This window comes from Monodelphis domestica, chromosome 8 (assembly GCF_027887165.1).
Source record: "Monodelphis domestica isolate mMonDom1 chromosome 8, mMonDom1.pri, whole genome shotgun sequence".
Taxonomy (NCBI): Eukaryota; Metazoa; Chordata; class Mammalia; order Didelphimorphia; family Didelphidae; genus Monodelphis; species Monodelphis domestica.
This window is the reverse complement of record NC_077234.1, coordinates 241724879-241748686: the sequence shown is the minus strand read 5'-3', so window position 1 is coordinate 241748686 and position 23808 is coordinate 241724879. Positions and strand designations below refer to the sequence as shown.

Below are 23808 nucleotides of genomic sequence, written 5' to 3'. Positions count from 1 at the left end.
AGAGAGAGAGAGAGAGACCCTAGCCAGGGGAAAAAGAGTCTCAAGACAATGGGGGCTCACACCTCCAGAAAGGGCAAGGAAGGAAGTTGGCCTTTATACTGACCACATTGTCAGTTCAATCAGCAGATTCTTTTATCAGCCTCAACTCCAGCAGGCTCCACTCCCAGTGTGTCTCTTTCAAACTCCCAGAAGACCCACCTCCCTCAGGCCCTTGTCTCTTTCTTTTAAAGGCCTTTTTTCTTGCGTCACTTCCCCTAATTCCACATCTACCAATCACAGCTGACGCTCTGCTCTAGGACTACCCAGAAGGCAGTGAGTCGATTCTAATTCGTTACCCACTATCACACAGGTGGGTCACAGACCTCCCACTTCATGATTAAGTGGGATATTTACCCCCTTGGTGATCAGATCTAACATGGGCAGATCTTCCCACTCATGCTTTTATTTGGGGGATTACAATTTCATCTTCACAATCAAGGAAGAGCTAAGTACCTTCTTTGTTACAATCAGGGGCGAGCTAAATCCCATCTTCACACTGGCCATGGGCAAGTCACTTAACCCTGTTGCCTAGTCATCACCACTCTTCTGCTTTGGAACCAACACTTGGAGTAGCCTAATTAGAGAACTGCAGGGAGGTAGAGAGACTAGAACTCTGTGTCAGCTGCTTCCCTGTCCTGTTGTTGCACACCAGGTCTAATTTCTTTATCCAGCTGAAAACATGACTGGATATAGGAGTAATTTTCAATCAACATTTGTTAGTTGTATACCATGTACCAGGCATTGTACTAAGTACTACAGATAACAAAAGAAGCAAAAGATAGTCCTTGTCCTCGAGGAGCTCATGATCTAATGGAATAGTTAGTTGCTGAAACTGGGAAGATTTTTTGCATACTTCTCCCTATTTTTTTTCAACCCTTACGTTTTCTTTTAGAAACAATACTCCTTATTGGTTCCAGGGCAAGAGAGTAGTTAGGCACTGGGGGTGACATGTTCAGGATCACCCAGCGAGGAAGTGTCTGAAATTTGAATCCAGGACCTCCTGTCTCTAGGCTTAACTGTCCCCTTATTTCCCTGTCTTCTAATGTATACATCCTTTATTTTTTACTGTTGGTTTAAAGGGCATATATTTGGATCAGCTGCTATTTGGCAAATAGAAACCCTGAAATTCAGAGTCCACAGCTCTTTTGATGGCATAAAGGCAAATTGGTTAGATAGCAAGAAAATCTCAAAAATGAAAGACTTTAAAAAGCAGCATAACAAGCAGTAGAATTCCCTAAGCAGTGATCAGTGAGTGAACTGTGACTAGTATCACAGCTGCCAAAGGTGTTTGTATTCTGTGGATTGAGCACTAGACCTGGAGTCAGAAAGACTTAGTTCATATTAGTTCATTAATAGTTTAATTAGTCCATATCTGGTCTCAGATACTTAACACTTGTGTGGCCCTGGACAAGTCTCTGTTTGCCTCAGTTTCCTCAACTGTAAAATGCATACAATAGTACTTACCTCCTAGGGTTGCTATGAGGGTCAAATGAGATATTTGTAAAGCATTTTAGCACAGTCCCTGGCACATAGCAGGTGCTATAGAAACTACTGTTAGGTGTGCAAAAGTGAATAGCTTTGGGCAGATATGGGTTAAATCGGATGTTTTTGAGTATCCTTCTACCTATTTAGATTCTGTGATCTTGTGACTAAAACAGTTCTTTTAACTGAGACTTACATTTTTTGTGTTTTGCAGTTATCCATTACTCTCACAAGGATTATCAAGAATTACCTCTTTTAGAAGAAACAAAATAACTAATGACAAAGAATTGTACCGCTACTTGAAAGTAGATCATTCTCATTTCCAATTATAGTTCAACAGTGTAATATTTTGCTTTTTCTTTCTTTTAGATCTGTTCTGATTTTATTATTTATTGCTTAATTAAGTTAGAGTCCAAAGCTAAGTTTAGCCAATTTAAAATTAAGATTAAAAATAATATAAAATAAATAATATAAAAATAATATAAAATAAAATTAAGATTAGCCAATTTAAAATTAAGATTAGCCAATTTAAAAGTTTAAATTTAAAGAATTTTTATTAAAAACATTTAAGTAAAACTTAAGAGAAATGTCTGAGTTCCTTTTCTTTGTCATGATGTGACCAAATTTAAGACCAAGCTTTTTAGGTCATCAGTAACAAAATCAATTTATTTACTCTACTGCAATTCATGTAAAGACATAGATAACAAACCTAATACAACAGAGATGTGTACGTTTACCAGCTCTGAACAAATATCCAGATCTTAAACATTCAGCATTTTCCAAAATAAGATGACTTGCACTTACATCAGGTGTTTCATTTAAAATACTTCAGTTCTCACAAATAAACAAATACAACATAAAGTATTGGTTTTCTCCCAACACAATGATTTCAAAACTCTAGCACTTTTATTTTCACAGGAAGGACAAATAATTTTAATGAACATTTTTAAAAGAGTGCTCACTTCTGAAAAAATAATAAAACATAAAACAAGTTAAAAACAAGATACTGCATCCTTTTGAAACTAAAAACAAAAAGACAGGGAGGGCAGCATTTTCTAAATAAGTGCCCCACCCCACTCCCCAGGGACTCTGTAAAAAGTTTGCACCTGATTGATATCAACACTATTATGATATTTTAAAAAACCCCAGAGCCCATCAACTGGTTTAATGGGGTTCTATGCCATGTTAGATGTAAAAACAATTAAAGTCCTACAAACACCAAAATGCAATTCTGTAATATTTACAACCCTTATTTAAGTAACAATTATGCAAATTGAAGTGTTTATAACAAATCACATAATAAAGAAGGTACATGGTCCATTCCTAAAAACTTGCCTTCACAGAAGTGGATGCCTATGTAACTGAGTGCTTCATCTCTCTAACAGATATTCTGGTAACTAATCTTTTCAGAATGATGAGAAGGAAAACATCAGAATTTATGTCAGGTTTTAAAACTGACTTCTTTTTCTTAGTCTATTCTTCTATGATAAGATTCTATTCATAAAGCACAAAAACTTGGGTACATGTCAGCTAAATAAAACAAATTTGCATTAAGTGTAACACATTATTAAAGAATAAACAAAGGAAAATATGAAAAAGAAAAATGTGATAGAGCTTTCATACTTGATATTATCAGAGGCTGAGCTACTCCGTTTCCCTTAAACATCCAATTCCCTTCTGGAGAGATTTTAAAAACTATTATTAAAATCACATATGTACAGTTATGCATTCAACAAAACAAATGTGTAGGAAGATATTTTCATAGCTCCACGAAATGTTACTTTCATCTATTAGTCCATATTTGGATTTAAGAAAGCTATATGACCTGGGAAACTTGGCAAAGGCCTGTTTGAAGATCAAAAACCCTAAAAGAACAAACACCAAAATCATCTGCCAAGAATTTTCTCCAACAAAGTTTGCCCAAACAATTTGTTCCAGCCCTGAGTTGTTGAATTTGCTACGTGTAAACATCAAGTACTTCTCTGAAGCCAGTTTTACGAGTTGCAACAGAAAAATCACATGAAAATCTCACTAAAAGAATGGATTTTGGAGCAGTTTGTTAGTTTTTAAAATAGGCCCAGCCATCGCTTGGGCATTTCACCCGTGGGGGCGAACAGGGCAGGCAGACATCCGGGTCTTTAAAGCAATTCCTCAGGCTGCAGGTCAGACCCAGATTGGACACTGGATTAAGGCACGTGGTCCATGGCCCCCCACGTGGCAGCCTAGAGGAGGGCGTTTCAAGGCTGGTTTTCCTCCGACCGCGGGATGTCCGCCCTGAGCGCCTCAGTGCACCCAGTCCTTGGGGTGGCTCAGGACTTCTAGGATCTCCGCTTCTCTGGAATTCTCGGACGGTGCGTGCATGTATTCCCATCTGTGTGGGACAAAAGAAAGAAGATTCTTTTTGATAAAAGGCCCTTCCAAAATCAGCGCAAAGGGGGAAAGTGGCCTCCAAGGCCCAGACCGACGCCAGCCTTCCTGAGCTGGCCCAGGCCGTTGATCCTGCGGGGTGCCGTTCTGGGGAGGGGTGTCCTGGGGTGCAGGGCCCGCTGGGCCCTCGGCAGCCCGCCCACGCGGCACCTTCACCTCGCTTCGTGGGCTTCGGAGCCATTTCCCCTTTCGCTCGCGGCACGGTTCGGGGCCCATGTTTGGCCAATGAGAACCCTTCATCCCGTCAGGCGGCCCTGCGGCTCATGACCCGTCCATTCCTCTGCTGGTCGTGTCACAGCCAGGACAGGACCGATCCAGGCCGGGAGCAGACGAGCGCCGCCTTCCGGCCATCTCCATTCCTCGGCATGTCCCCTTTGGAATCTCTCAGCTCGGAGGCTTTCCTAGCCAAGGAGCATGTGTAGAGCCTCTAGAGAGCGAGGGGCGGAGCTTCAAGCCTTGGCTTATCTCGACTGGCTGGCAGCCCCTAGACCACGCCTGCTGGGGGCTAACCTGGGGAGTCTGAGCCCCGCGAGACTAGGAACAAGGCTGCCGCCGCTGCCAGCGAGCACTGTCCGGGCCCTGCGCCAGGCGCCGGCCCTACAAGGAGGATCCTCGGACCCTCAGCGCGGCGCCCGCCGGGGCGGGTGCTAGGAGAACGGAACAGCAGGAGCAGTTCGGGCCTTCCCGCCTCTATCCACTTCCTAGACGCCGTCACCTGCGTGCCCGGGCCGGGTCTGTGTGAGCACGGTGAGCTCCCTGCTTTCGGGGATCAGGCCTGGGCTCAGCCGGAGAGCCGCGCTTTAGACACACACACCAACGTGGCCTCTCCTTCCGGACGGAGAGCGGCGGGGGGATGGGAAGAGGGCCGCCCAGGAGGCCAGTTGGGCTCTCTCCTGTTCCGCCTGGTTCGGGCCTCAGCCTTCTCCGGAGGGCGTGTTGGGGCCTGCCCCGGCGGAGCTCGCTTGGGGAGAGGCGAGCGCCACGCCGGGTCTCCTTACCTGGCCGTCAGCGGCATGGACATGAGGATGCTCTCGATCCGCGATCCCGGAGTGAAGAGGCCGAACTTGGTGCCTCGGTCATAGAGCAGATTGAATTCTACGTACCTGCAGAGGAAGGGCGGGAAGGAGAGTGGTCGGGGAGGCCAGGCCCCGGAGAAGTTCGCCTGCGAAGCCGCGCATTCTGCCCCCAACAAAAGGAAACAGGCCGGAAGATACACACTGACTCTACAGCTGGAAACTGGACCACAGGCGGGTCGGAAAAGGGAGGGAACGTGCTGCTCTCTCTCCGCATCCCCAGGGCTCCCTGGGGCTCTGTGGGACCGACGGGCTCCCCTCGCAGGCTTCTGGCCGTGCTGAGGGTTTTGTGAAGATCCTCCCCACGGGACGACCCCCATTTTACACAGGAGGAGACCGAGGCAAATGGAGGCCAACAGGTGCCTGGGCTCTGTCACCCAGCCAGGCAGCCATGGAGCCAAACGGGAATTCCGCTTTCTGCCTTCCCGTTCTAGCCTCCATCCCGCCAACGGCCTCCTCAGCACCTGGCCTGGGCATTAGACTGAGGGGATGGGAGAAAAGCGAGGCGGCTGGTGGCCCTGATGGCCCCTAAAACCTCTTTGGGATCACCCTGTGCTGTAACCCTGTTTTGGGGTTTTCTGGCGGAGATACTGGAGTGGATCCTTCTCCAACCCAGATTACAGACGGAGAAACTGAGGCAAACAGGGTGAGGCAACGCGCTGGGGTCCCACAGCTGCCAAGTGCCCGAGATCCTCCTGACTCCAGGCCCAGGCCTCTATCCTCTGAGGCTGCTAGCCATGAGAGGAGGGACAGTGCTGCAGGGATGATCCTCGGGCCCACTGGCTGCGGCTGGGTCAGTCCTGGCCACCACACAGACACAGACAGACACAGACACCTGCACACACGCACACGGATGCACAGACACACGTGCACACATGCACAGACACATGCACACATGTGCGCACACACGCACAGACACGCACACAGCTGCACAGACACGTGCACACACACAGACACATGCACACACACTGTCAGAAAGGACCACCATCCCACTATGGAGACGGCCTCTCCTTGAGGCCAAGAAAGAAACCCTTACAAGGATCTCCACAGAAGCCTCTCGGCTTCTCCCCCGCCTGGGTGTGTGTCCCAGTGTGTCTCCCTCCCGGAGGGAGGCCTAAGCAAGCTCTGGGAGGGAATAAGAGCCGGGGAGGGGGAGGGGCTCGCTGTAGTTCAGTGGTAGATCTACACCCTGCCAGGTGGGATACAGAACTTCTAGGAAACAAAGGCCAAAAAGGAGACGGCTTTGGGGTTCTCGGGGGCAAAAGCTGCATCAGAAAATGTTTCGGCCCCCGTTCTCAGATGGATGTTTCTTTTGGTTAGAAAACCCTGGAAAGGGCTCCCTCCAGCGAGCCAGCCGGCCGGCCGGCCCCGAACAACCATCATTTCTGTCCCGAGTTAGGGGCAGAAAACATCAGGACCGTCTCCCTGATCTCCCTGATCGGTGCTCCTGCCTTACCTCCCTCTGCGGAGCTGCTGCCAGTGTTTCTCCTGAGGCGTAAATGGGTCGTTGCAGTGCTTCTTCACCAGGGGGATGTAAGAAGGTATAAAAGCGCGGGCACAACTTTGGACAAAACGAAAGATGTCCTCCTTGGAGGGGGAGTCAAGATCATCAAAGAATATCCCCCCAATCCCTCTCCTCTCTCCGCGATGCTTTATAAAGAAGTAGTCATCACACCTGAGAGGAAGAAGCAAAGGAGTCAGAAGTGTTCCAACACGGAGCTTAGCTCAGTGAAATCCCTCTCCTATCCTCAGAAGGAAAAGAAAGGAAAAGACAGTGGGCAGGTAGGCGGCTCAGTGGCTAGAGAGCTGGGCCTAAAGTCAGGAGGTCCTGGCTTCAAATTCAGCCTCAGAGGCTCGCTTCCTAGTGGTGTGACCCTGGCCAGGCCACTTCACACCAAAGGCCTAGCCTTCACTACTCTCGTGTCTCGGAATCCATACTTAGTTACGATTCTAAGAGAGACGTCTAAGACTCCTGCCAACACACAAGCACAGCCCATCACCCCACACAGAGCCTTTTTTCCCAGCATGATGAATGCTTCTGCCTTTTTGCCTAGAAATAAGCAGGGAAATCAGTATAGTCTATGACAGTGGAACGTTTTCTAATACCCATGTAAACGGGAACACCAACATTAATGGTGTTTTCTTAAGTGACTGAGTTCCATGTTATGAACTATCAGAAAGGAATGCAGACAGTGGAATGCTAAATAATAGTGATAGCTAATGATATTTAACCCTAATATAGTACTTACTTTATGCCAAATACTGTGTTTTTATAACCCCAAACAAGTCATTTTAACCCTCTTTGCCTCAGTTTCCTCCCCTGTAAAATAAGTTAAGAGAAAGAAATAGCACTAGTCCAATATTTTGCCGAGAACACCCCAAATGGGGTCACAAAGAGTTAGACACAACTGAAAATGAATAAGCAACCACCAAAACAAAATCTCATGTTTATCCTCACAACAATTCTAGGAGGTAGGTGCTATTATTATCTCCACTGAACCTACAGGTAAGGAAACTAAGGCAAAAGACTTGCCTAGGATCACTCAGCTCCTGAGCCTCAATTTGAACTCAAGACTTTGTGACTCCTGGCCCAGAGCTCTATTCTCTGTACCACGTGGAAGCCTCTATAAAGAGGCATTTCAGTAGATGAAAATATCTTTTTATTTATGTATGCCACTATCTGTCAAATAACATATACTCTCCAGAGCCTTTTTCTTCTCTATTTTAGAATTAAAGGTCCTTAAGAAGAAACTATAAAGGAGATACATTGAGGGAAGATGATGGTTTAAGGAGTGAAGGTTCCTTGCCTTCCCAATACTCCTCACAAACAACCAAAAATAACTCCACAGAATCAATACTCAAAGGATGAAACTAAATAGTCATGGAAGAAGAGAGGAAGGTTTCTGACTTCCCTGGCCTCAGGCTCACCATCTTAGGCCCCAGGGACAGGAAAAGAGCAGAGTGAAATCAACAGAACAACACCCAAGGGCAGGACTCATAGCCTCACCTGGTTCGCTGAGCCCAGAAACTTACATCTAGGAGCAGCAGTGTAAGTGGTGGTCTCAGCTCCACATACTTCCACTTGCCCACAACTAGGGACTAAAGGAGTGGATACCAAAGTGTCTCCCAGTCTCAATTCCTAAGGGAAGGACCTCAAGTTTCACTGTTGACAGGCAGGGGACTCTGGAGACCCAGGGAATACAGATCGGACGCCTGACCCATCCCAGGCTATGGCATTGGGAGACGAAGTTGCTAAAGGATTGGGGTCCCATCAGCTCTGATCACTCCCAGGAGAGCAGGGTCCCTGGATGCTGCCACAGGGTGAGGTGGCCTGTCTTGTTTGCAGTCACAGTTGCAGAACTGCCTGCTGGCTCTCTGGTTGGAGCACCTGGTACCTGGGGCTTCAGTGGAGAAGCCAGGATTACATCAGACATTGGCCTAAAAAATCTGGAATAACTAAATAGGTCCCAGGAAAAAACAAACACAAAAATAATCTGAAAGTAACATACTTCAGTAACATAGGAACCCTTGAAGGACAGCAAAAACCCAATAATTAAGTCTACTGGTCTGGTCACTAATTTTTTTTTAATTAAAAAAAAAAAAGCAAACAAAGGAGAAAGAACCCAATTATTGATCACTTCTATGGAGACAAAGAAGACCTTGATTCAAGCTCAGAGAACAAGGAAGTAAAAACACCTACTTCAAAAACACAAAAGAAATATGATAAATGACCACAACCTTAAAAAGAGCTTTTGGAAGAGTTTAAAAAGACTTCAAAAAGCAAATGAGAGAGGTTGAGGGCAAACTAGGGAAGAAAATAAGAGCAAACTAAGAAAATCATGAAAGAAAGATTACCTAAATTAGAAAAAATGATTAAAAAACTCAGAGAAGAAAATAATTAAGAACTAGAATTGGACAAGTGTAAGCTAATGATTTCCTAAGAACAAGAAATAATGAAGCAAAGTCAAAATTATCCAATAATATAGATACTACAAAACATCCTATCACAAAAACAGTGGACATGGAAAATAGATCAATGAGAGACAAGATAAGAACAGTGGAAGTCTTAGAAAGCTATGATCAAAAAAAGAATTGACACCATACTCCAAAGAAGCATCAAGGAAAACTGTCCAGAAATTCGAGAATCAGAGAGTGATTTATATACTGTTACTCTTTTGGGGGGCATATAATAATGACCCCTTAGTAGAAAAGCCACAAAAATTCTCAGGAATGTTAGGCAGGGAAAAGAAGTCTTTAAAGTTTACCTTAAAAGATAAAATGAATGAAAATAAAGGTTTCATAATAAATGCAAAATGATATTGTTCAAGATTATTTTCATCTACATTATACCTTATATTCTCTTCCAAATTTGTACATTTTGCAATTATGGTAATGAAAGGACATCTTAAACCAGATCACAAAGAAAACTTTTAAAACTTATCTATATGATTTCAAAGTCTCTCTCCAAAAAAGTAACATAAAAAGACGAATATTCAAACCAACAATTTTAGTAGTAATCACAAAAACTTTCCTTGTCTCTTACTGTGATTTTAAAATTCCTTCTTTCCCTTTCTTTGGTCAAAAGGAACTTTTAGAAAAAGCAGAAAAAAAGTTTAGAGAAAAATAGATTTGGGCCAGCTTTTCATACCATATATCACAATAAACTTTAATCATAAGTCCAGACACACCCACAGTCACAAAGAACAACAAATATGAAGAATTTGAAGAAGTATTAAGACTTATATGAAAAGATATAGAATAAGGAAGGGAGAATTAAAATGTTCATATCTATCTCTGAATATTATTAAAATGATTATTGTTATTATTGAGTTGTTTTAAGTTGTGTCCAACTCTTCCTGACTACATTTAGGGTTTTCTTAACAAAGATACTGAAGTGGTCTGCCATTTGTTTTCTCCAGCTCCTTTTATAGATGAGTATACTGAGGCCAAAAGGGATAAATTATTTGTCCTAGGTCACATGGAGAATAAGTGCCTGTCATCATACTTGAACTCAGGTCTTCCTGACTCTAGGCCAGGTTCTATCTGCTGCACCAATTAGTTGCTGCTTTTAAGTATACTAGCTATCATTTATGTAGCACTTTAAGACTTGAAAATCACTTTGTAAATGTTGTCTCATCTTACTACTACAACCAACACGAAAGGGAGGTGGTAGGTGCTATTATTATCTCCATTTTACAGATGTGGAAACTGAAAGTAAGGGAGGTTAAATGACTTGCCCAAGATCAACAAAGCTAGTAAGGGTCTGAGGTGGGATTTGAAACTCAGGTCTTGTTGATTCCAAGTTCAGCTCTATCTATTGCCATCATCTAGCTGGCTCCCAATATTATGCAAATAAAGCCACAGTAAAATAAAAACCAGAAAATATATAATAGACAAAATTGGTATTAATTTGTTAAAGTCAAAGTAAATAAATTTATTGTTTAAAAAACTAAAAGCTTTTGGTCACGGGTACTATCAGTTACACTCATATTGTTTTACATAACTTTTCGGTGAAAGCTGTCTGTGAATTTGTTTTTGTTTATCTGCTATATCTAAATAGAACTTAATAGTGGGGGGCGGGGGGATGCCCTCTTCTTTCCCTTCGAATGAGATTAAAAAACAAAACTCCATCACACTACTTGTGACAGAAAAGAGATTTCTCTGCCCGATATCAATTAATTCCTTCTTGATTTGGAGATGAAAATCCATGATTTTAAACCTCTTGTACTTCAGCATTTTAAAGACAAAGTGTCAATCAACCCAAAGCTGGGATCCCTAGAAAGCATGGGATGCATTCTGACCCCAAAGAGTTTCTAGTATTTCCACCTACCATTTTTTAAACTTGGGGTAGAAGCCTGGGTCATGCTGGTCACAAGCATCCTTTAGGGTTTGATGGAAGTGTACAGCATCCTCTTTGTTCAAATAAGTTGGAGTAAGATCACATCCACCACCAAACCACCATTGCCTGGTCCCTACCAAATAAAGAACAGTCTATGATAGAAGGCATACTACCAGCCAAATTAGGCATGAAATACATACTCAATCCGCAGGAATTTTATTAAGCACTTAATATGTTCCAGGTACTAAGTGGTGGGGATACAAAGACAAAAGTGAAATAGTCCCTGACCTCAAGGAGCTTACATTCAAAGAGCATGATAATTATTAAAAATATATGGAACTATTTGTATAGAAAAAACTTGAAAACTCTAAAAGTCACCAGGCTAACTCTGAAGCTAAGTAATGCCAAAAGCAGTCCATAGATGTTGGCATCAGAAAAGGAAAAAAAAGAAAAAGATGAAAAGGGAAAGATAAAATTGAATATGTAAAAGAAAGAAAAAAGAATGGTTAATGTGGAAAATATGGGGGAGTCTAACAATATCATTTAGATCATTTTTGATCCAAGGATGTATGGTATGAAAATGAAACATAAATATTGGGAAGCACCCAAGCCAAATTGCCATTTTATTATTAAATTACAATGTCAGGGTCCAGGCCTGTCTCAGCTCAAAGACCCAGAGCTCATGTGATGACTGGTACAGGTAGAGTCAGATTACACAGACCTTCCCTTTAAAAGGGAAGTATTCTTCTGAATAGCTCTTCTCAGACGGGGCAACAAGAATTTTCATCTTTTAGAAGGTCTCAGTCAGTTCCTAATTTCACATTAGCAGAGTAAAAAAACATTTCCTCCAGATGTGGCTTTTATTGTTTCAAAATGTACTGTGTTATCCTTTCTGTGGACTTGTCTGTTCCACCTAGAAAATTATAGAAGTTAAATAACTAGTTCTATGGTTAATTCAAATATCTCCTTGTCATTCTAGGCTACCATCTCTAAGACATTATTCCCCTAGGCCAGAGAACCCTTTCATAAGAAAGGAGAAAAATCTAAGTCACACTGGATATTACTTCTTATTCCAAAATGATACAAGCTTTCATATCATTTAAAAGTCCATGTTTTATAACATAAAAGCTTCCATAGTCTCCAAGGAGTCTTACCATCGGCTTCTTCTATTTCAAAATATCTATAGTTGAAATGAATGGTGGGAACATGAGGATTCTTGGGGTGGATGACAGAACTCACTCCCATAGCACAAAAGGGCAACTGACCTAGTAATGACAAACGGCATTCAATAAAAACAAAACCACTATTTGAAACAATGAAATTAATTCAAACAATTTTTCTGAGTAAAATTTCCAACAGGCTTTTATATTTGCACTTTAAAATTTAATTTGTTGATTATATTTATATTTAAACTTAGTTGTTAGTAGCATTTTTATACAGCACTGTAAGGTTTGCAAAGCCCTTTATAAATATTAGCTCATTTGATCCTATAACAATCCCAGGAAGTAAGTGCTATTACTATCCCAGTTTATAGATGAGGAAACAGACATAGATAGTTAAGTGAGTTGCCCAGGCAAGCAAATGTTTTAAGCTAGTAAATTCTGAGAATGGATTGCTTTGAACTCAGCTCTTCTTTCAAGTTTCATCCATTGCGCCACCTCCCTTTCCTACATTGTTTTATACATATTTCAATGCTGAAAATGTTATACTAAATGTGTCAACTGTTATCAATAAATAACTCACATTTATATGGTGCTTTAAGGTTTACAAAGCACTTTCCTCATGGCAAACTTGTGACATCCGTGAGGCAGAAAGTATTATTATTATCTTCATTTTACAGATAAGGAAAAAGAGACCCACAGAAGTTAAGAGACTTGTTCAGGGTCATACAGCTAATAAGTATCAGAGCTGGGATTTGAACCCATGACTCCTGTCCAAAGCCAAAATCTTTTCCAGCTAATGCATGGTACCAGATCACTATTAAGTTGATCAAATTGTATGTGTCCAAATAGGCATTGCCAACAACTATATAAAGCTTCATTTTATAAATAAAATATGTAAGCAAAATTGAGAGGTACAATCAAATACATTTTTAAATTATTTGACTTACCATTTTTGGTCTTGAATTTTTTTCCCCTGCTTCTCATTTGTTTTTCTGCTTCCTCACTAAGAACCCCATGAACTACAGAAACACTGACTCCAGCTTTTTCAAAGATATGCCCATCCTGAAGCACACAGCTGATGCCCCCTCCTCCTGAGGGAAAACAAACAAAATATATAAATATGCAAGAAAAAGTCTAAACCTAAAACTTTCAAGAACCAAATATATATATATATATACATATATATTTTATCCACCTAAGTAGTACAGATGAACTTATAATGTTAATTGAAGACAATGGAAAAGTTATATGCTTGAACAGGTAAATTAGATTTACAGTTGGTTCTCAGTTGCTCATCTGTAAAAAAGGAAATATTTACAAGGTGGTTATAATGCTCAAATCAGGGAAAGTATATGTAAAGTGTAACATAAATATATATTATTACTATTAGTTCTATATTCTTATACTATCTACCACCACATACTATTAATACTAGATTACTATTGGCCTACTATTGAACTAATATAGAACTACTAGCCAACTAGTAACTAATACTTAAGGAAACTTAAGGAAAAAACTTAAGGAAACAAAATAGGATTGTACCAGAAGAATTTATGCCATAAAAGAAAAATAGGAGCAAACAGATTTTAAAAAATCAATCCTTTGGTATTCTGTTCGTATTATGAAGGACCTCAAAACTCTATTTAAAAAAAAATCACTTCTATTTGTGTACATACAGAATATTAAGTTTTAAGAAGAGTCACCGGTGCCATCTTAGAGACCACAGCATGTTTTGCTGGTTTGTCTCTCCTATTTAGTCACTCCAAAAATGTTATAAGATGGACAATTATGAATGTCTAGTTGTATTTCGGGGGTAATTAGGTGGCACAGGGACCTGGAATCGGAAACACTCATTTTCCTAAATTCAAATGGGGCCTCGGACACGTACTAGCTGTGTGACTGTGGGCAAGTAAAATAAAAGTTTGCCTCAGTTTCCTCATTTGTGAAATGATCTGGAGAAGGAAATGGCAAATCACTCCAGTATCTTTGCCAAAAGAACTCCAAAAGGAAAATGCTGCCAAAGCTGAACGGGACTAAACAATAGCAAAATAGTATTTCATTTCACAAGCAGCCTGAGAGACAAACTGTCATGATGACATTTAATGCCGAAGCCAGCTAATTTAGGGCTGCTCATAGGTTTTCAGAGTGACTCCTGAGATGGACAAGTGCAAGGAAGGTCAGAAGAATAAGGATGACAAGAATGATTGGTGCAATGCCGGCAGAAGCATCTTCGGGGCAGAAAAACGAAGGTAGACATGTGCAAGCCATCTCAAGTCGGTTCAAAAATCTCTCTTTCTAAGATGAGGAAAAAAACAAAGGCGGGGTGGAATCGGGAGGGGAGACACTGACAGACCTCTGGTAGGGCTCTGATACTCTGTACGTAGGCGCTCGCCGCTGCCTCCTCCTCCTCCCTCCACCCAAAAACGGGAATCAGGAAACCCTGTCAATGAATGGTCATGACTGATACTAGAGAAGAGCCAGTGTTTTGTTAACTCGCGCAAAACGCACAGCTGGCTTTTTTTTTTCTTTTTCTGAATAGCAAAAGAGCATTTACTTATCAGGCGCCTGCTGTGTGCCAGGCACTGCGCGCCACGGTATCTGCGGACCTCGGTGGTTACGATGATCTAACGAGGTCAAGGACCTCACACGCCAACCTTTTCCCAGAGTCCCCTTCTCAACTCCCAGAAACCTTAACGCTGTCCCCAAGCCTCAGTGCGCACCTTCCTTCCTCTCCCAACGATCCACGGCGAAGGTGGCGCCCCGGTCTAGCTGCGCCAGCGCCTGGCACACCTGAGACTGAGTCTCCATGATCAACAGCTCCATCTGGGTCTTCATGTCTCCCGGCCGGGCCCGCAGCTCGGACAGGGCTGTCACAGGCTGGGTCATGAAGGAGCTGCAGCGGAGAGCTAAATCGTCTGCCTTGTCCGGGACGCTGGACGCGACCTCGGTCCTGGGGACCATCTCGGCAGGCGCCAAGTGATGGAAAGCGGCTGCAGCCACCCCGGCCAGCCCCGCCGCCAGTCCGGCCACTAGCCAAGGAGCTCTTCTCGCTCCGCCCCCGGCTCCCACTCCTCCCGTCCCGGAGCCAGAGCCCAGCCCCCGGATCTGAGCGGAGCCAGTCCCCCCGAGCGCAGAGAGGCATATGCGCCCACCCGCAGGGCCCAAGGTCCGGGAGCGCGGCAGTCCGCTCCCCAGCGCCACGCTACAAACCCGGCGACCACTCAGCTTTCCTAGGGATGAGGCCATGGTCCCCCAAACCGGAGCTCCCTCTCAAGCCAAGACAGGCGGCTGGCTCTCGCGAGCTGCTCAGGTGTAGAGAGCCGAGGGAAAAGGAAACTAAACCTGATCCCACACCGAGGCCACAGAAAGGGGCGGAGTGAGCGGGGATGCTGGGATCTGTAGTTCCACCTTCGAGCATGCGGATCCGCTCTACCCCGGGACCCATAGATTATGAGTCAGCTCCGGGGCTGCCGCGGGGCAGATAAAGGTAGGGAGGCAGCAGCCGGCAGACTGATCTTCTAGATAGCCCTTCCCGGAGAGGCGGGAGCCTAATCACCCGCGGCTGCTGTGTGTGTGTGTGTGTGTGGGGGGGGACCGCCCAACCCAGGATCAGCCCTTGGGGGAGCTTGATGGGAGCTCGCCCTCCGGATCCAATTCCCTCCTTTTACAGAGGAAGGAACTGAGTCCTGTAGAGAAAACTGACTTGTATAATAATAATAACAAATAATAGACGGAGGCTCGGTAAGTGATTGTATAATCATAACAAATACTTAGTCTTGAAAAGTGACTTGCATAATAATCGTTAATAACAACAATAAAAATAAAACACTGCAGAAAAGAGACTTGAATAATAATAATAATATTGGAATTGAGTCTTAACTGAGTCTCAAAATGACTTAATAAAAAGTGAGTCCCGAAAAAGAAATGCCTTGTATAATAATAATAAAATCAAGTCCCGAAATGGGACTTTAATAATAATAATAATAAACTACGGACTCCCAAAGAGAAAAATTATGTATAATAATAATAGCTAGCATGATATACAGCAAATGTTAATTATTTATATATACAGTACTTTGCCAATCTTAAAAGACATGAGATTGGCAAAGTACTGTGTGGGTATATATGTATAGGTCAATAATCTTTTAAGATTTGCAGTGTTGTACAAATGTTATCTTATTTGGTTCTCATAACGTCCTGGGATGTGGCCAAGAAATAATATACTACAATTTTAAAGCAAAAGACAGAGACCATGAGATGCCTAATACACATAGAAACCTGGGCCCTACTCTCCTGGCAATGTACCCAAAATATCTAGAAAAAGTGGCTACACCGTTTTCTCCATTTTACAGAGGGGGAAAAAGAAGCTTTAAGAGATTCACTAGGGAAACACAGCTCAGTAAATGTTTGAGGCAGGTCTTCATGGCCCCATTCTTCATCATCCCTCTGCTTCTAGGGCACCCAGGTAGTAAGTGAGTGGCAAAGTCAGGATTTAACTGCAAGTCCTAAGAACATGGGCTCTCTTGATTCCTTCTCTAGTTCATTATCTGTCCCTGTTTTTCCAAAACTGGCATTTTAATTCCCCCCTTTGAAATAGAGCTTCCTTTGGGACAAAGAAAAACAAGTTCATATTTATTGTTGTAATACATTAAACAAAACCTCAAGCAAGAGGGCCCATCACAGGATGGATGCAACTCTGTCCTCCTTTGACCTAAGGGAAGCCGTTTCATTATCTGTTTCTTAGGGGATGTGGCTGCTTTTCCAGTCCACAGTTTGGGACCTTTGGGGGATCATCCATTTACATCATCACAGTGTAGGCTGTTCTCTTTGGTGCTGCTTATTTCGCTCTGGAGGTTCATAGGCATTTTGGCCTTTCTATGAATTTCTCATTATCATCTATCTTAGAGACACCCTGAGATAGTGGATAGAGAACTAGCCTTCAAGCCAGAAAAAGCTGGACTCAAGGATAGTCCCTTAACCCCCACAGCCTAGCCCTGACTGCCCTTCTGCCTTGGAACCAATACCCCCAGGAGCGTCTATTTTAAACAGAATTTGAGAAATCAGGAAAACAGCTTCCTCCATCTTAAGCCACTTGATCAAGGTCATGTAGGCAGTAAGTGACTGATTCAACACTAAAACTCCAAATTTTCACTTCCAAGTTCAGTGCATTTTCTAGTAAAGTACAGCAAGGAAGAAGAGAGCAAAGCTAACAGCTCTGGGAACAGTGCAGTCTTCTCCTTTGGGGTTCATTGAAGGAAGAGCTTTGAAACTAGTAAAATGCAATGCCAAGACTAGTTATTATATGTATTTCTTCTTTGACAGGTAGAGTGTCAGAGAGAGTTCAGAGCAGAGCATGTGCCAGGCTAGCTTTTGGAGACTAAGACTTTTATTTGTCCAGGGCAACTTTTAGCTATTTTCTAGAGGAGGGAACTTAATAAACACTACATAAATATGTTTGTATAGTGGTAGTCTCTCAGTAACCGAGGATGACGATTGTCTTTGTGCGTTTTTGTGCACAAAGACACTTGTGCGTGAAGGAGATGTAAGTGGAAAAGTCGATGCACAGAGACAGTCCCTGTAGTTTAATAGCTAGATTTGAATTACATATAATAATTTCCTCAGAGATGAGTAAACTACCCTTTGGTAGTTATTACATGTAACTAAGAAAATAAAATATCTTTGAATAAACAAGTAATAATTTTCCTGAATATAGGCTTCACATTGTCACTGTTCTCCTTCATAATTTTACCTCCACTGTAGTCTCTAAGGTAATTCCATGCTAATTCCTCTGCCAATTATTTCCTATTTACCCAATATGTAGTTTGCTTTGTATATATTTGTTTGCATGTTGTTCCCCCTTTCTATTTATTTATCTATTTCTATATAAGCTCCTTGAGGACAAGGATTTTCTTTTTCCTCTTTTTTTATATCTCCAGCCCTTAGCACAGTGTCTCTAGCACAGTGCAGACATTTAGCAGATATTTATTGAATTAATCTCACCATGGCTCCCACTACTGACACTAAATCAGAGACTCTAGGTAAGCTACTGGAACTAAGATGCCAATGAAAAGTCTAAATATTTTATCCTCTGATGTTTACAATGTCCTTTTCTGGTCAAAGAATAGGAGGGGCAGAGGCTGGGAATAGTTAGATGACCAAATGAATTGAGAACCAGGACAAGGGACAGGAGGGAAGTCCTGGATTCAAATATGGCCTCAGACACTTCCTAGCCACATGACTCTGGACAGGTTACTTAATCCCCATTCACTAGCTTTTATCGCTCTACTGCCTTGGTACAAGTTCACAAAAATGGAAGGAAGGCTAATGAGAGAGACAGAGAGAGAGACACAGAGAGAGACAGAGAGAGAGACAAAGAGCAAGAGACAGAGAGACAGACAGAGGGGGGGGGGAGGGAGGAAGACAGAGAGAGACAGAGACAGAGGACAGAGAGACAGAGAGAGAGACAGAGACAAAGCAAGAGACAGAGAGAGAGAGGGAGGAAGACAGAGAGAGACAGACAGAGACAGAGACAGAGATAGGGAGAGAGGAGAGAGAGAATGAGAGAGAGAGGAGAGAGTGAGAGAGGAGAGGAGAGGGAGAGAGAATGAGAGAGGAGAGAAGAGAGAGAGACAGAGAGAGGGAAGGAGAGAGGCAGAGAAAGAGAGAGACAGAGACAGAGACTAAGAGAGAAATTCTCCTCTTTGCCCCAAGAAATGCATTCTTTCTCCTACCTTCTACCAGGCACTTAAATCCCCTGATTCTCTCCAAGTTGGCTTTTTGTTTTGTAGATGGACCTATAAGAACTGACCAAGTTTTCTCCAGTGATTGGAATAGACATCCTATCCTATAGCTCTTAGTCACAATGTCCTTTGATTTACTGGTATTTAAGCATTTTGTTTCTACCCAGTTCTTATTTCCAATTGATTCAGTTGAATATATTCCCATCTGAAAATGGCATCAATTTGTAACATCTTGTCAGTTCCTCTGGGTGAGTTAAGGTAATTGTTTAGGCTGACCCCTCAATCCTTATTTTAAAATGGAAGAAAATGATCATGTGTTGTCCATGTTAAATTATTAGAACAATTTTTCAATATTATTTACCAATTGTTAAAAAGATTTTCTTTCAATTTGACTAGTAAATTTCTATCTTTCCTGATTTCAGTCAGTTCTTGCAAACTAGTCAGAAGATGCCTCATTTTTTGTATTTTACAAAATTTACTGGAGCTCTGCCTTTGACAGATTTTTAAAGTTTAGAAAATTAGGTTTCCAAGTGTTTAAAGTCTATAATGTTCTGTGGGCATAACACATACATCATTTTCAGCAAATTAGAAAGCAGAGCAGTCTCTAGGAAGAGAGAATAGTTAACAGTGATAAATGCTGCAGAGAAGTCAAGAGGTTTGACGACTGAGTCCCTTTTTTCTTTTGAGTATTTACAATGTGTCCTCTACCTGTCTTGCTTGGACATAGAGTTTTACATGGTTTCTCCTCCATTAGGTCATGTGCTCTTTGAAACAAGATTTTTTACCTTTCTTTGTATTTTCAGCTCCCAGTATAGTATTTGACCAGTTACATAATATATTTTTAATAATTTCTTTTAGACTGTAAATTAGTCTAGGCATTATAGAAAGCAGTTTGGAACCAGGCCTGGTCATTAACTGTGCAAACTCGTTTATACCAGTATACCACTACTAAGCTTATACTCTAAGGAGATCAAAGGAAAAATAAAAGAATCTTTTGCATAAAGTATTTCTACCAGCTCTTTTCGCAGTAGCAAAGAAGCAGAAACAAAGTAGGAGCGCATCTCTTGAAGAATGGCTAAACAAATTTTGCTATTTGAATGCAATATGAAGACAGGAATGGTTTTAGAGAAATCTGGGAAAGCCTTTATGAACTGATGTAGAGTGAAGAGATCAGGACCAGGAGCCCAAGTTATACAATAATAATATTGTGAAGAAAAACAACTTAAATGGCAACCTATGATCCTAGAGGATTAATGAACTTTCTTGCTTCCTTTGCTTGCCAGATGCAGACTAATACATACAGGTGTAGCTCCTGTGGGATTTTGTTTTGCTTGCCTATGAAGAGGTGCTATGGGAACTTTTTTTTTCTTTCTGTTGGAGATAGGTGAGAAGAGATGGAAGTGTGAAGAAAGTTAGGGATAGGTTGTAAAAAAAAGAGAGTACTTGAGACATTTTTTTTAAACTCAGAAAAGAACTAAAATTCAGAAGGAAGTACAAACAAGCAGAATAACTTTGAAAGCTGAAAGTCGAACTTAAAATTACTTAAAAAGAAAAGGAAGCTCCTCCATTAGAATGTGAGTTCCTTGATGGCAGAGAAAATGTTTGTCTTTCTTTGTATACCCAGTGCCAAGCACAGTGCTTGATACCTCTTAAGTGCTTAATGATGGACTAAAAGGTTATTTCCTTCGTGACCTCCATGGAAAAGATAGGCTTAGTGACCCTCCAATGTAGTGAAATAAATGAGACATAAACTCAGACACAAGTATGAAAGACGTACAAAAAGTCAATTTCAAATATTTTACCTTAATTTGATTTTCCTCCACTTTGACATTTATTTGAGACATGAAATGTGTACCTCTCGTCTCTCATCTGAGTGTCTCATTTGTGATACTCTTTCTCTTACAAGTCACTTTTGTCCTAGAGAAGTTTTTCTCTCCTTTGGTTGGTGATACTGACAGCGATGCAGTCAAAAGTGAATTTTGGAGGCACAGGGGTGTAGAATCTAAGTGAAGGCATGAAGGAAATTTCGACTGGGGAAGTGTGTGAAGGCCTGGAACTGATGCTTGTCCTTGATTGGGACACTGAGGAAAAAGCTCACATCCATTTTCTCTGAACCAAAGACGTCGAAATAGCCAGCAATCATGTGGGATAACATTTTCTTCTCTCAATGTGGGGCAACCATTTGGGGACCAAGAAGCATAAACTAAAAAATTTATATGTATTAGTAGACACACATTGTCAGGCTGAAGATTAGTAGGACTGGAACATCTCCATCTCTGCCATAGACAACCCTGGTTACAAAGGTCATTCTTGCTTTTCTCCTCAGGAATAGAAACAATGATATTAAGTAGAAGATGGACAGCAAAAGTCATTCCCCCACCCTGCAATCCTCTAATAGTATAAGGCTTGTCATATAAATGCCAACTTGTGGTTCTAGTCTGCTCAATTTGAATCCGGTGTTGGTAGCCAGGATGAATCTTATCTTAGTGATCAGAGGTCTGTGAGCTTCCCTGGCCTGTGGTCTGGAACCTAGAGGAGGCAGGCTTCGGTTGTACTGGCTTGCTGGATCTATTGCCTCATTATTCAGGTTTCTTGTGTACAAATATAAAATTGAGGTTTTTGTGATAATGTGAATGTTCTAAAGTAATATTGTGGTTGCTAATTTGAAAATATTCTAGCTTAAGTCAAAATGACTTTTAGTAGCTTTATTTACAGAGGTGGAAAGAGTGAAAGTGGAAAAATGTAAGAAGAGGGTAGAGAAATGTCTAGCCTACCACCCTAAGTATTGGTCTGGTGTCTAGCTCAGCTTCAGCAGGGCTTGGTAATTTTCAGCCAGAGGACCCAGTGGTGTCTTCAGCAAGGGTATCATCAATGCAGCCTGCTCCAGGAAAGGAAGGCCTGTCTGGAACCAATCTCTCCAGAAGCCAGGAAAAGTAGACCAGCTACTCACCCAGCTCATTGATGCTGAGTCTCCAAAGATGAACTCCCAAGGAGAAGATCCAAGGAGAAGTCCAAAAGGTGGAGTGCTCCAATGTAGCAGTCCAAAGGAGAAGCTATCTCCAAAGAAGTCCAAAGGAGAAGCCCGCCAGACAGGAAGTTAAGGACTTTTTATAGTCCTTTTTCCACATCACTTCTGGTCCCTTTCTCCATTTTACAGGAACCAATTGCAAGACTTTCAATTTGTCTAGCACTGCCCAAGGAGGGTGGCAGTAGCCTTTGGAGGTATGAGCTTATGCTAATAAGTAACTCATGAATTCTCTTGCTTAGGATTAAGTAGGAGTGCTTAAGCTTTTGATTGATTAAGTTAAAAGTTGCTGATTGATAGATAAAGTTTGATTCACTCTTCACACTTGGGAGTATCCCCTGCTCTTTTATGCCCAGTCATATATGTGCTGATTGGTTATGCCTTAGAATCTAATATATGTACTTTGGCCATGGGCATCTGAGGAAGTCTATGAAGGTGTCCAAACCTTTATGGAAACACAGTAATCCAATATCAGAGCCACACAGAGTCATCACCAGTGGAGGCCTAGAAGAGAAATGAAAGCCAATTTTAACCCTAGTTGGTTGTAAAATAAAGGTCAGAGATTGTCTTCGATTTTCATAGATTTGTAGATCTTGCTTCTGGGTGTTGGGTATTAAGAATGAATGTGTATATGGTCTAGCAGTGATGAGCAACTTTTTGAGCTTGATGTGTCAAAATTTGCCAAAATAACAAGCATAACTTGAGTGATGTGTCACTTCAAGAAAAAAAACCCCATAATTTCACTATATTTATAGTTTAAATAACAAAAATGTATAATATATAACTGTATTTAATAAACCAAAAATGAATTATTTAACTTACCTTCTTAGTGACTTCTTTGTTCATCTATCAGTCAGTTTCTTTTGTTGGTTTCAACATTATTTAACTGGTGTGGGGTGTGGTGAACTAAGATTAGTGAGAGGGAGGGGGAATTCTTTAATTATCCTGCTTATGAGTGACTTTTTTGTTGCTGAATTTCATTGACTAAATCTTCAATTGAAGGTTAGTATTTTGTATACTTCAAACCCAAACAAGTACTACTAACTTCATCTGTCAATCTGTTTCTTTTGTTGGTTTTGATATTATTTAATGCTGAGAATAAGGTCTCACAAAAGTATGTAGTGGGAAAAATTGTGAGTAAAGCCATTGCTATATTTTTCAGGGTGCTAAAAGTGACTGGTAATTGGTTCCAGGCACTCCTCCATTGCAGGTGGGCCTGAGCCCCTTCCACTGGCCTGGCCTGGCCCAGTCCCTCTCCAGTCACCTAGTCTGGGTCGTTGTGAGAGCATCGGCTGCTCCCTGCCAGCCTGCCTGCCCAAGCACACTCCTTCCGCACGTACTCTTCCTCCCCACCCTGTGGGAGCCCCACGTGCCCCAGCCACCTGGTGGGAAATGCCTGCTGCTCTCCCCCTGCCCTGTGGAGCAGCCCTCCCCCTAGGGGGGAGGGGGGATATGGCTATGGCCACAGCTGCAGGCATGCAGCTCCTGGGCTCTGAGGCGTGCTGAACCCACATGCAGCTACATGTCATCAAAAATGGCTACACATGTCAATGCTGACACATGTGTCATAGGTTTGCCATCACGGGTCTAGACAGAGGAGGTGAACCTCATGAGACAGATTCTGGGACAGCCTTTGTATACCTTATGCTCATGACACACAACAGAATTGTGACCTGGTGATCAGTAGCCCCAGGACAACTTTGCCTAACTGCTCATATTTATTTTGTTTGTTATTTTGCCTGGGTTTCAGGGCCTAGTGCTGGTATGATCACTTTTGGTCTCAAGTATACATGTGGATGGGTAATCAGGGCCCAGCCAAATTTTAGTCTACTGCTGGGAAGCAAGTTTGAGTTTGTCTGATGGATGAAGCCCAATGAATGTTTATTTTAGAAGTCAAAAGATAATTCCTTTTCTTTTTAAAAATTCAATTTTATTTTATTTTCAATTCAACATTCTCTCCTTCCCACCTCTCCACCATCCTCACCTGATGAAAAAGCAATGAAAACAAAACAGTTTACAA

General features: G+C 42.1%; 1 protein-coding gene across 1 annotated transcript; it reads right to left on the bottom strand.

Annotated features, from left to right (window-relative positions):
- Nucleotides 1-2158: 2158 nt before the first annotated feature.
- On the bottom strand, nt 2159-18028 carry CPOX (coproporphyrinogen oxidase). Its single transcript, XM_001380593.4, has 7 exons — nt 14744-18028; nt 12971-13114; nt 12015-12125; nt 10852-10993; nt 6478-6696; nt 4947-5051; nt 2159-3892 (listed from the first exon to the last, which is right to left on the bottom strand). The coding sequence occupies exons 1-7, from the start codon at nt 15267-15269 to the stop codon at nt 3805-3807; spliced, it is 1335 nt and encodes a 444-aa protein (XP_001380630.1). The 5' UTR covers nt 15270-18028; the 3' UTR covers nt 2159-3804.
- Nucleotides 18029-23808: the final 5780 nt, after the last annotated feature.